Here is a 14507-nt window from a genome sequence, read left to right as displayed (position 1 = left end):
TATGATAGCACGGCCGAGTAATCATAGTCAACTTATGTACAGTAGTCGAAAAAATTATAGTCGCAAAAAATTTTGACAAGTTTTAAAACAAAATATTTGTTGTTATTTAATTTTGGTTAGTTTTATATAGTTCATTATTTAACAACATCCGTACAAATACATGTTTTAAGGTAGTGTCACACGATTGGGTATTTGCCGAAAGTTGGTGCAAATCGTATCCCAACTGGGTGAACATCCCAATATTTTTCTTTATCCCAATCACGAAAATAATTTGTTGAAATTTTTGAATACAAGATTGCTGTATTGTACCAGAACTTTGACTACAAAGAAAAATTGTCCAAATTTTTTTATTTTGTACCGATAGCCTAATATAAAAATGCACAAATCTGTACAAATGTAGCAATCAAATGACACAGCCTTAAAAATGTATGCAATTAAAAAAAAAAAAATCAACAAATTTTCGTAAAAATTTCGAATTCTTAATTAGATTCTGAGTATGGAGTTTTGTAGCCCATTGAATTCTAGTAGAATAAAGTACAAGTTTGAAATGGCTTAAAATTACGGTTGATTTTTTAGAATTTTTAAAAAAGCTCGAAATTTGTGCGAAAGTTTGTTGATTGTTTGTTAATATTGCACAAAGTTGGAAACTGGATTTACACAGGTTTTGTTAAAGAATAAACCTATAATTTAATTTAGTAAAATCTCATTTTATTAGTAACAACAATTTTTGGTAGCTTGAAAACTGATTCGGTAGGCTTTTTGGTAGGTACCCAAAAATATTCTCAAGTGGCAAGGTGGGATATACATACATACATCTCCATTTGGAACATGCTCAAAAGCATTTCTTCATGAATTTTGGCTTGTTTTGCAAGACTATCGTGCCACAATAAAAGAATAAACAAAATCTTTCAAACTGTCTTTCAATTGTCTTACAAAAGACTGGCAACTATTTTAGCCAGAATTGCACTGTTATTTCTTTCGGGGATTTTGTCTATTTAAAGACAGTAGGAGAGGAAACTCTATGCATTCCTTTACTGGTTTTCAATTTGAAATTCAGTTTAAGAAGTTAAAAACTTTATAAAAATTTAACTCGCAAAATTCACATTGAAACGATTACGTCAACGTTCTAATAAAAGAAAAAGTTAAACAATTTTCAGAAAGTATTCGTTTCGGCTAAACTTAGTTTAAAAGAAGTGCCTTTTAGTTTATTAAAACTATCTCCTAATAACGGCAATTGCGAAGTTACCGCAGCAGCGTCATTGAACTTCAGTGCTACGGTCGGTGCGGTGCGTTGAAATTGCCTTTTGGGCGGTGCAGGGCGTGAATATGTTGCAGAGAAGGGCAACCAGACACTCTATGTAGTACGGTTTATTTGAATTGAACTTTCAAAGTTGCTCCACAACACTTTGCAAAAAAAGAAAACAAACCAAATACATATATACATACACATATATGCACATAAATAAACAAATGTTGGCAGCTAACTCCAGTGAGCTCATATTTCATCAGAGCCATTGTGCAAAAATGGGCAAAATGAAAAAGTCATTTGGGGAGGTGGGCTGCTTGTGTAGCGGCTGAAGTATTCCAAGTAATATCTGTCGTAGTCTGTGCTGTGACCAGTGTTGCCACGGACACACTTTTTTTTGCCTACCGAAATTTCCTGCCAAATCCAACCAAAACCCATGAATTTTTTTTTGTTAGTTTTTAATATTTTTTCCAATATCAAGTTTATTAAAAATGTAGATAATAAAACATTTAGTAAAACTAAAACGCAGCTGGTACAAAAAAAAAAAAACAAAACAAAAAAATTAACTGTGTATGTATAACAATTAATTTTTCTGCATAGGCTTATACAAATCTCTCTTTACACATACATACCTACATATTATTATTATTGTTATTATTATTACGTCAGGAATACTCCAGCTGTGACCTGAGAAGATCTGTTGTGCTAAACCCAGCCCACAAAACCTGCAATCCGTCTATAGAGAAAGCCCTATTTTATTCAAATTGTACCTGAACTTGCAGTGTCCTGTCAGGATGCCAGTAAGAGTTCTAAGACTATACCGGGGTAAGTTCATGAAGTCTTTCCGAATTCCTCCTTCAGGGACTTATGAATCTCTTTAATTGGTCTCATTCCTTTTGACTTCCGCTAGTGGGCAGCAATTTGAGATTCTTTCCAGCCCCTAAGTAGTTCTGCAATGTATCCTTTAAAGGTACCCTTCATATACCGGAACCCACCACAACGTTACGCCATTGTGGGCACCCAAGTGGTTCTGTAGAGTTTTACAGCTGAATGCACCGGTGAAATGTTCGTGTAAGCAAGGTTGCTAAAACTGTTTAAAGATACATATTTTCCGTTTTTTTCGCTAATAACTATTATTGTCGCAGAACCTACCAAAATCCATTCTAGCCTACCAACCTACCAAATGGATAAAAACCTACCAGTTTTGGTAGGAAAAGCTCATGTGTGGCAACACTGGTTGTGACCCACAATGGCTTGGTAACTGCCGTTGTAGTGGCAATAATACACGCAAAAACGTACAATTTTACAGGGCCATTCAAATGTGCAGTACGCCCCGAAGCGAAAACTATAGATACGTAGTAGTAATGCAAGCACATCCATTCATCCAACTGTACGTCCGTCCGTCAGTCCATCTGTACATTGTAAGTGAATATATGTATGTATACATACATAGTTTAGTGCGTAAAAGGGGTGCAAATGTCTATGTTTATACGAGTTAATATTACATTTCATAGTCTAGCACTTGTCTGCCCAATGGAAATAGTAAGTGCTGTTATATTTCTTTGAGTAGTTGGGGCCAAGGGGCCATTTGTTGGCTCAACTATCTGTCGCTCTAACCGACTGCATATACAGTAAGCGTCAAAAATATGAATACCCTGACGTTTTGACGATTTTCTTTTTTTATATTTTCCATACCAAAGTTTTATTATTTTTTTCATCCAACAGCAAAAACAAGCAGAATCAATTTTTTTCACTTTCACACAGAACTCGGGAAAATTAAAGAAATACAAAAGAAATGCATCAAAATTTCAACTTTTCATTCCGATTTCTTAGAAAAATTTTTATTATACGGGTTTGTAGCCCATTAAATTCTTGTATAATAAGGTACAAGTCTCAAGTTTCTAAAAATTACCATAGATTTTTGAGATATATTTTTTTTTGCCGAGGGTGTTGCACATTTCCTTCCATATAAAAATAGATTTTGTTCAAGCGTTAAAATTTAATGGGCCACAAAAATTAATACCCAAAACTCGTATAAGATATCGAATTGAAAAGTTGGAAACATTTTGATGAAAGTTTTTTTATATTTCTTTAATTGTCTCGAGTTCTATGTGGAATTGAAAAAAAATGATTCTGCTGGGTTTTGCTATTAAATGAACTGTATCTTTATAAAAAAAAATTAGAAACATTTTGTATGCAAAATATCGTCAAAACGTCAGGGTATTCACATTTTTGACGCTGACTGTACAAGTACATAAATACATGGTGGAAATGAAATTTGAAATTGACCCCAGCGTTAGTACGTGTTTGTATGCGTAGTTAAAGCGATTCTTCCGCTAATACAATAAACAATTCTTTCAAAAACTGTGTCCACCGCGCTCCTCGTCGCTCTCTTCGATGACAAAACTGCTAGTTTGAGTTTCCCTGCATACTTGCCCCGCGACACAAGGCAATCCAAAACGCTAATGTCTGACATGGTGTCTCGCCAAGACGCGTTTCGACTCCAACTCCTTTTTTGCAATTTTGCAGACAAGTCGTCTTGTCGTACTCGTATTCCCTTGCTGTTCATGCTGGGTGTGATGGTGGTGGCATGATGACGTGATGGCATGCAACTTTACGATTTCAATTGTGGGGGGTTGCACTACGCTCCTTTTATGATGTGCCATTCATTTTTCATCACTTTTCTACGCTTTATTTTGTAATCAGGAAATTGTTCGGGGAAAATACGCTTTCATCCATTGCGAATTTTCGCATTTGATAAATTTATACGCCTTTTACATCTCGCTATTTCGATGCGTTTTAATATTTGATGTCTGAGAGAAGCTCATAGCAAAAGGCCTACATACGAGGGTGGCACAAATTATTCTACTTAAATAATTTTTTGTTTTTGGAAAAATGTGATTAAGACTTTCCTGGTTACATTTCTACTACGAGAAGGATATTTTATTGATATCATTTAAAATAGATTTCTCGAAAATTGTATCGAAGTATTTTTTTTTTGATATCGTTATCGATATAGGTATCGAAAGTAAGACGATAGGTATGTGTGTATTTCGACCACGATAAAAGGGTCATTTCATGTCAAGCGGTCGGGGGGAAAAACGTGATGCTTTGCAATTCGTTACTTTTGGTAATTTTAATTGATAATCAGCTCATTTACAGCGCCAAGTCGCAGGTTATTAGCTGTTAAATTTGTTGTGCTTTCCTCCCAACTCAAGCCGAATTTCAATTTCTTCTCAGTGCTATTTATTTTGACTTAATATTTTGTTAAAAATACCTTTAAAAACCTCTTTCCCTTGTTAGCGTCCTTTTTTATTTACTTTCACATTTGCCATTTCTCCTCTTCTTCGCAAAAATAATCGCTTAAACCAGGTTAGACACCGAAAAGTTATCGGTTTAATCTGGAAAAACTAGGAACCAATGACAAAGTTACATTGTGTTGTATTCCTGGCTTGGACCGGGCTTGATCGGCCCTCAGCCTTTCTGTGGCCCATTCAGAGGATATACAGTAAAGCTCCAAAGGAGATGGAAGGACTCGCAAATTTCAACCCCATTGGCAAAGGACAAACGGCAAAAGGCAATCCAAATGAAATGTCTGAGCGATTGTCAAACCTTAGCAGTGAGGGTTTAAGAACTCACACCGGGTACCTGAAAGCATACTGCAGGCTGAGGTACCATCTACAAAAATTAAATTTCCTCCTCCAGCTTACAAAACCTTTAGCTCGTTTCCTCAGAACATACATATTGATTGCCCTTCCCCCCTTTGAGTGTATTTTTGCTATCAAAAAGCTTTTCCATTTGCCGTTCGGAAGCGGCATAAAAAGGTACATACGTCTATCCATTTATGTTATAAGGAGGAGAAGCTCGGCCTAGCACTTAGCATGCTACCAAACCCAATTCTTTTTCAATTCACCCTCGTATATATATACATATATACATATGTACATATGCACATGCTATACGAGTATAACCTTTAATGCGAAAAGAAATAAGAAAATAATTGAAATTCGCCAGTTGAGAGATTCCAGTTTGCTTTTATACCAATTTTATTATATGAGTATAGTAGATCATTAATCAATAGAGATTAATTTGATGAAGTATTTATTGCAAAAAGAAGTTTTATACTTCTCATTTCGGTTATCTGCTTTCTTGTAATACCAAGAGGTTAAACAAATTTACAAAGTAGTGGATTCTAGTAAGCATTCATCAACAACAAAACTTATAATGCGTTATCAAGGAAGATTTGTACAATTTATGTATGTATGTACATAATTATATTAGACTGGTTATAAAAAAAAATCGGAATTTTTTTTCTTCAAAATTACCCGTGAAACCTTTTCGGGGCAGTGAAAAAAGATGCCTGTCAAAAGCCCAGCCCTTAATACATATTAAGATTTCGAGGTCGCTCATACCGAGTTTCTATCTCCATATAAATAACACAGAAAAAAAATTTCAGAATTTTGAAATTTCATAACTCCTTTTTAAGTCAGCGTATCGGAATGAGCGATATATATATATATTTTTTAAGGAAATCGAAGGATGTAACGATGAGCCTCTTATTTCTTTCCTCTCCTCTTTCTTTCTGGTAAGGGCCCTTCCCGCAGATTTGTTTAATGTCAATAGTTCCTCATTACAACTTTTATTGAGTCTCGGCCAGAGCGATCTTAAGTTATTACAGTCGTCCCGATTGATCGAGAGGTCATTATTTACAGCTGTGGTATATTCTGCAATCCCCCTTTGCAGAAAAGACATCGGTGGTAGTAGGGAGTCATCCGTTTCGCTAATTTTCATTTACGAACCGTATCAAGTCATATCATCTGCCTTTTCGTTCCCTTACATATAGTGCTACGCCCAGGAACCTAACAGAGAGAGGTTTTAACGTGACTCAGTGAAGCCATCGTTGCACGACATTTCCGATATGCTTTCGGCCTTACAACTCTGGGGCTTAATATTTTCAATGCCACCTGGCTGTCAACGATTGCAGTAACGTTCCCTGACAGAAACTTAATTACCGTTTGAGACAAGCCGCCCCTTCTATAGCAAAGATATTCTTCTTATTTAGAGGTCCTTTGAGTACAGACTCTAGCCGACTCCTTTTTCCAACTTTGAGGCAATAATGTAGATGGGAATACCATCATTTACTGACAGGAGGCCACCTTCCCAATCCTTCCGTGTTGGAAAGTGTATGAAAAACTTAAAGCTAAAATCCCAGCATGACGTGAGGTAGTCAGTTTCGACATCTACGTCGGACTTGATTTCGTTACTCCCTCGGTACTTGTATGCGGCTGAATTTGAGCGATAGCCGAGGTTATATTGATTTTAAGGGCATCGCTAGATTGCGGATTATTAGCGTAGATCTTAGAAATGCCCACAAAAGAGTTTAATATAGGGTAAATCAACACGCAAAGCTGGCGTTTGTATATTTTTCCCTCATTTCATATAAGGCTATGAAGAGTGTTGGGGGGTAAGGAGTGAATCGGCTCGTACTGTGGCCGCGTTAGACCTAATTTTTTACACGCCTTCTGGAAATAACATCACATTCGACCGAAGATGTAAGTTGCTTTTTTGGTCTAGTTGCAGGAGATACACAGTTTGTGCAAGTCGATCCGTCATGTACTACGAGTATGCCATACGACATATTGTCGTCTTTCCTGCTCACACATTTATCATAAAAAAAAATAATTTCTCATTTTCATTCGCCTCTTCGCCACTCTTTTATTTATCCACCTATTTTCTTCGTTGGTAGCTTGCTTTTTTCGTAAAAGAAAGGCTTTAATGCAAATGAAAAAATTTACAAAAATTTGTTATTTTTTTAAATTTTTTCCCTGTTAAAGTTTGAATTTTTTTCATACAATATCCACACAAAATAACCTAAAATTTTGTCCCGATACGGATTTTCTGAAAGCGGTATCGTAATATAGAGATCTAAATTAAGTTTAAGTGTTTGGCCGACTAGCTAAGGCATTTTTGCCTTCCTATTGTGTGCCTAAATAGGTCATACTTTTCTAATTGCCTGATTTCCATTATATACATTCGGGTGGTCCTTAAATGTAGGAAGCCAATTTTTACATCAGATTTCCTAAGGCTCAACCCCTACGGCGATGCTACTATAGTCGAAAATATCACATATAAATTTTGGTCCCGATTGGATACCGTTAAGGCGTGTCGCATAGGGGGAAAAGTTAAGATTCCTCTATGGAGACTCAAAAAATTAAAATCAATTTTTTTTTCACCTAATACCCAATATCGATACTACTTTAGTGGAAGATATCGCATATAAATTTTGACCCCGACTGAAGTCGGTTAAGGCGGCCCAGATTACCCTTTGAAAACGTCTTTAACGACTGCAATTGGGACCAAAATCTACATGCGATATCTTTGACTTTAGTAGTATCGATTTTGGCTATTAAATGAAAAAAATATTTTTAACTTTTTGAGTGTTCATAGAGGCTTTGGGCCTTTGACCTCTTTACGACGTGCCTTAACCAACTTCAATCGAAACTAAAATTTATACATATGTGATATCTGTGATCGTGGTATTGTCGATTGAGGGTGTGGCTGAAAAAAAGAGAGTTCTTTGATATCAAGTTTCATAACAATCTATAATTATTTTAAAAAAAATCGTCCGTCTTATTGGATCCGCAATTTTGGATTTTGAAAATTTAATATCAGTTTCGAAATCAGCAACGACGAATGCCCCTGGATACCGAGTTTCATAAAAATCAATAATTTAAAAAAAATCGTCCGCCATATTTCGAAATCAGTGATAACAAAAAGCCCTAAACACCAACTTCCATTGAAATCTGTTAAATATATATGGAGTAAATATTTTTGTCGTCCTATATTCTTGATTCGTCCCTATGTGTGCCTGTGTGGCAGAGAGGGTACCAGTCTGGTTGTATGAAACCTATTTTTAGGTACAAATTCGAACAGACATTTCCCGGACTCAACGCTGGTAATCGAATGTTCGGTTTTCGTTGAGTTTGTTTCATCTTTAATGCCAAGTTCGATAGGTTTCATCATTTTCCGTCCTTTCAGAGTTGAGAACATTTATATGATTTAAAGCATTTTCAATGACTTTATGTAGAGTGAGATTAAAAAATTAATTAAACAATATATAAGCAGTGGCAAAAAGAAATAATTGAGATCCGATTTTACTGAAATTTGCCATGCAGTACCTTTGCTTAGGAATGAAGTGAATTTCCTCGCCCACTACGCTAATAAAATTTGGTTCTTATAAATGGACTGGTGGGCGGGTCTGTCGGCCCATTTAAGGCCGCCATCTAGTGTAGTGGGGCGTGGCAGTTTGCCAATTTATGCAATTCTTCAGATTTCCTAATTCAAACACTACCGAAGTCAAGCTCATTCAACGCTCTGCTCCCGACAACTAAAATTGCATAACCGTACTTTATATTTAGACAATAAGCATGCACTTTGCGTAACACAATGAATTTCCCACATTCAACAGAGATTTCCCAACAATATTTCCATGCAAACAAACAGCAGTCATCTTCAATTTCAACATTTATTGCATCTTCGTTTTCCGCCTTCATTCATTTGAGCTTCCTCTTCTTCTACTACTTCTTTTTCCTCACATTTCAGATTATCGTCTTCATCTACGATTACATGACAGTCCAACTGTTAGGGGCAGCAGCGGCGATGGTGCCGAGGGGGACATTCACCGAAATCGACGTCAACAAGCAATTCGTAGCGAGTGAGTCGTCGCTTATCTATCGGCCAGATCGTCGCCTAGAGATGTGGCGTTACGTCTCGTACATGTTGTTGCACGCAAATTGGTTCCACCTGAGCTTCAATGTAGTCGTACAGCTGGCGTATGGGCTGCCCTTAGAGGTGGTGCACGGTTCGACGCGTGTTGCCATCATCTATTTGGCGGGCGTATTTGCCGGCTCGCTGGGCACCAGTGTCGTTGACTCGCAGGTGTATTTGGTGGGCGCAAGCGGTGGCGTTTACGCGCTATTGGCCGCACATTTAGCGAATATTCTGCTCAATTTTGCTCAAATGCGCTATGGCATGCTGCAGCTGGCGCGGCTCATTGTACTAGGTAAGTGATGAAATTACCGTTGGAATTCGTTATGATTGTGGACTATGAAGGTCATTAGTGTTTAATGTGCTGACTCTGTATTTAAAATTACAATAATGCAAATTTAATGTGAACGCAGCAAAATAATTTTCAAATTTGCGAAACAAGCCATATTTAATTGGTGTCTTTGCAAAATTGCAAACCATTAACGCGGATATGCAATAAATCATTTTAACACATTTTTTAATTAATTTATCTGTTTTTGGTTTCACTTTTATTTCAACAGTTTCCTGTGACCTGTGCTATGCAGTCTACACCAAATACCATTACAGCAGTAAAGTCGCATATTCAGAGGCCAAAACACTATTACCGTCAGTATCGTATGTTGCGCACTTGACTGGCGCGTTGGCGGGCTTCACAATGGGTTTGCTGGTTTTGAAGAATTTCGACAATTCGAAAGCTGTGCAGTCGAAACATTTGTGGTGGCTGGCATTGGGCGTCTATTTGGCTTTTACGATATTCGCGATTGCGTTCAACCTCGTCAACACGGTCACTGGGCAACGGCTCGAGGAGGAGAGTGAAACGGTTACGCAACATTTACTTCATAATTTGGGCATTTCATAAGCTCATACCAAAGCTTATGTAATAAGACAATATGTAGCTTAATAATTACGTTAGTTTATTATTTGTAATCAAAGAGCTATTTGGTAATACATATGCATGTTTAAAGTTACTATACGTTTTTATTTGGTCAACATTTTTGTCTTTAACATTACAGTCGCACGTATATTTCTGAAACGTTGTGTAAAAACCGAAAGTTTTTCATTTATCCTGATAACAAACCCCAAAAGCTACATTTTAAATACATAAGGGGTATTCTCTGAGTCTTGCAAAGTCCTTGCATGGTGCACAGATTGCACGGATTGCACGGTAAAAACTGGTTTTCGTATGGGACAGCTTTGCAAACCGTGCAATCCGTGCACCGTGCAAGGGCTTTGCATGACTCAGAGAATACCCCTATACACTTGTTTCCTATCTTTTGTTGTTTAAGAGATAAATGAGGTTTTAGGTGGTCTTTAACGTTACATTTTTGGGAAGTCACACGTAAGGAAAACTTGGCGAATTCTGCAAAGTTAGAAATTAAACTAAAGTAATTAAATAAAAATCAAGTTTCAAAGAAACTATAAAAAATATTTACTTTTGGATAATACATGTCAATAACAATTCTATAAACCGAAATAAGCAGTCTTTAACGTTACTTGCCATACTCAGTGATGCCAGATTGTGGGTAATTTCCCTATTTGAGGGATATTTTGCATCAAAAATTATTAAAAGGGAAAAAAGGGACATTTCATATAAATAAGGGATTTTCTTTTGACGCAGTTATTGTTGCATAATTGATCAAAATTCAAGAATATTCGACATTCTTACGTAATTAATCGTTCTGAAGATGTGATGTGGAGTGAAATGGTATATAATTGTTAAAAAGTATAAGGCCAATTTCGAAAATTTTCTTACGTTAACCAATTCAAGCGCTGAGTAAGAAAGAATCTTTTCAGTTGTAACTGGTATTTCATGTAAAAAGCGGAACAAATTATTTGATGAAATGTTAAATAGCACATGAATGTGCTTCAATTTTAAAGTCACCAAAAAATTCTCGGTCGGCCCTCGGCTTCTCATAAAAATACACTTGCCATTCGGAGTCGGCGTAAAACTGTAGGTCCCTCCCCTTTGTGTGACAACATCAAGGGGACCGCCACAGTTTGGAGGAAAAGCACATATGTGTAAGCGCCAAACTATTATTATTATTTTATATGAATTTTACTTCTTTACTACTGAAACATGGGTATGTTTAAATTCGTTGGGAATTTTGTGGGATAAATTTTCAAGATGTGGGTAATTGAGGGATTTTTTCCCCATTTTCGTGGGATTTTTAACAGAGAATGTCTAGCATCACTGGCCATACTTGACTATATTTTCCATTTTGATCGCATTCGAGGCACAAGTCAAATGAACGCGTACCGCATACATTGGATGTCAATCGGCACTTGTTTCTAGATGCCTTAAGATGTATATCAAACAAATAGTATGTCAAGAGTTAACGGGTGAGTCAAAGAAATATTTTTTTCACTCGTTCCTGCTCCCAAAAGTTTGAGCTTTTATTTATTTATTAACCGACTTCCAAAAAAGGAGGAGGTTATCAGTTCGTCGGAATATTTTTTTTTTATGTATGTTACCGCATAACTTTGGACCACGTCAACCGATTTCGATAATTTGCATCGGAAAGGTAGTGTCTCAGAGGTGGTCCCATACTAATCTGGTTAAGATCCGATCAGTGGATCATGAGATATATATATATATATTTTTTTTTTTATATGAGAGTTGAAGTCGGTTTTTTTTTTGCTAAAAATTACTTGTTTATTTATTTATTTTTTTTTTTGTTTTGGAAAATTGCCTTCAGTAAATAGTTCTCAAAATACATTTTAAAAGTTGTTCATATTCTATTTAGTACAGTCGCCTTACAACTATGAAATTTCAATCCTAGGTAAATACAAATATTATAAATCATATCTAATGATTCCATTGCCTAAGGTTGAAGGGAAAAATTTTCAGTAAAAAAGGTTGTCCAAGCTCCGTCCTTTGTTGACTGCACTTCCAAATAAGAAAGAATGGATAGTTCTCTAGTACTCTATGTATTTTGAACTTCGTGGACTCCTCTGTACCTTTTCCGGGGTTTGCTGTGTATTGAAGAAGCTGCATTAGCATACATATGCTATCTTTTGAAACCTCGAAATCTTAACATAGCGAACCTTTAAAACACCGTCCGTGTGAGCCGAAGTTACAGTTCTCAGCATAGCCGGTTAACCGATGGTAGCCGAGCTCAAACGACATCCAAGTCTTCCTATTTGTCACTAGCTGGCGCCAATAAGAAACTAAGAAGGTAGCCAAGTCTTTCTCCATCTTGCCATTCCATTGCCAGATTGAGGATACCGCGCTGAAAACTTTCAGGGTTAGAGCGGCCGTAACTACTCTTACAACATGTTCAACGCCTAAGGGTCGGTAAATCATCCAAAGAGCATTTATTTGCTCATGCACCATACACCAGTACGTCCCTGCTTAGTGTGATTTTTGTATGACGAGTGAACTTTACTTCTCAATTCCCTACTCGGTCCAAAGTGGCATTTGTTGGAAAGCGTGATTCTCTGTTGGATTTTAAGTAACACATTATTCTTGGTGTTGACACTGGTTCTAATGAAGTCTCGTTTTGTTCCCATTCACCACCAGAACCAAGCGTCTTTCTTCTCTAACTAAATTCATAGCGCTTCTTAGTATCGATGATATTATCTTCTCCAAACATCACATTAAAGAAATCACACGAAAAAGAGGCACCCCGTCTGAAACCATGTTTGGTATTAAATGCCTCGGTGATGTCCTTTCCTATTCTAATAAGCTGGTGCTATTGCCCATCGAAGCCTGGTGGTATTGCTCATCAATCGAAACCGAGATTCCAGTAAGGGTACCATCAGGGACGTCAGTAGGGGCACTATTGTGTGTACCATCAACGACGCCAGTTGGAGCGCCCTTTGAGGTACAAATTCATAGGTATATTATACAATGGGGGAAAAAATATTAAAATAAATCAGAAACGTAGCTGATCTTTCTATAACCGTCAACGAAAGTATTGTCATAAATATTCAATTCAACTATGCGCATATTAAAATGACCGCCTTCGTTCAGAAAAAGCATCCGTGAAGTGCATAATCCAGATAAAAAAAAAATATATTTAATTTGCGTGTTGCCTGCAACAACCAACCCTGACCCTCTCTGGATATCAACACAGTCTGCTACAACTTACATAGAAACAATAAGTTACTAGAACATTTCATTCAGTAAATGGTTAAAAATAGCTTTCGACAAGGAATCTATATCGAAAGAATTTGGGAGCAAATTATATTATTTCATTGCCCTTGTAATTGGAATTGTGAAGTGCATAATCCAGATAAAAACAAAAAAATATTTAATTTGCATGTTGCCTGCAATAACGCCCGCGGGCTTTATTTCTTTTTTTTTTATAAGAATCCAGGTCAGTACTTATTGAAATTGACGGAATTTGAACACGGGGAAGAGTAAATCAAGAGCCATTTCGAAGGGGGTTCAAGACGTTTGCTTAAACTACCTCCCAATATTCGCTTGCTCAAAATCAGATATATCCTAATCAATGTGCCCGAAACTGACTGGGTTCACAATCAGTTTTCGTATTAAATACTGTCAAAGGCAAACTGCCAGTTCAGTATTAGGCGAGTAGCGATGAAGCAGCACTGTCGGTTCGTCGAGTCATTAAGGGTTCGTAGAAGTGGTAGAGCATCGCCTTTCGTTTAAGCGAATATCCGTAATTATTTGAATTTTCGAATACCTTAACCGTCCAGCTGTAGCCGAATTATGGCCGTTTTCTTAAGTAGTGTTTAAAATCTATCTGCCCATTAAACATACATACATATATTTGGTTCTAAAAAAAAGTGCTTGAATACGAATAATTCGGTTGGACGATAAACCGAATAGCTTGCGCTTTAAATGTATATAGATACACATTTCTCCGCACTCTAAAATGCTGTAGTATTATGTTATGCAAATACATACTTGTTAAGTTATTTTACAGTTATAATTTAATTACTAAGTATTTATTTTATTTTGATAGGAAAAATATTAAAATATTTTGCATAAATAAACACCTCTTTATGAACTTGTATTACATACTCAATACTGTCTTTTCGAAATGCATATGAAATTTGTTTGAATGTAGCTTGAACCCAAAATATGAAGTAATTTGTTCCCTGTCGGAAATTCAATTGCTTTGAAAGCAAATTAAAAAGTACTGTTTTACCAACCACAAATAGTTGGAAATAGAGATGGGCACGCAACGAAAATTTCAATCCCGATCAAGCCCATCCCGAAATTCAATTTTTAAGTCCCGAACCCGCCCATACCGATGTTTTTCAGAATTTTACCGCGGGTACCGTGGGTCCCGAAATTTATCGCTAAGTTTAATTCACATGTCTTTAAAACTAATTTTAAATAATCAAAAATTTGACGTTTTCCGATTATTATTTTTTTTTGCTGGAAGATTTTCTGAATTTGCGGATTCTGCGGGAGAAAGGATTTTGGTCCCGTCCCGCCCGCAAAATTTTTAAAGACCTTCCCGATACCGCCAATCGCGGCTAT

At 36.6% G+C, this 14507-nt stretch overlaps 1 protein-coding gene across 1 annotated transcript in view; it reads left to right on the top strand.

Moving 5' to 3' along the window:
* Positions 1-10112, top strand: part of LOC108364517 (protein rhomboid-like) — a 65733-nt gene extending 55621 nt beyond the window's left edge. Inside the window, exons 3-4 of the mRNA XM_017618219.1 lie at positions 8849-9308; positions 9574-10112. Coding sequence (XP_017473708.1) covers positions 8849-9308; positions 9574-9911 — 798 coding nt within the window. The 3' untranslated portion in view covers positions 9912-10112. The remainder of the gene's footprint in view (positions 1-8848; positions 9309-9573) is intronic.
* Positions 10113-14507: the final 4395 nt, after the last annotated feature.

The sequence above is a fragment of the Rhagoletis zephyria genome, unplaced genomic scaffold (genome assembly GCF_001687245.7).
Source record: "Rhagoletis zephyria isolate East Lansing unplaced genomic scaffold, Rhagoletis_zephyria_1.1 Rzeph_scaffold_01580, whole genome shotgun sequence".
Taxonomy (NCBI): domain Eukaryota; kingdom Metazoa; phylum Arthropoda; class Insecta; order Diptera; family Tephritidae; genus Rhagoletis; species Rhagoletis zephyria.
Note: the sequence above shows the minus strand (reverse complement) of the source record. Positions and strands in the feature narration are given on the sequence as shown.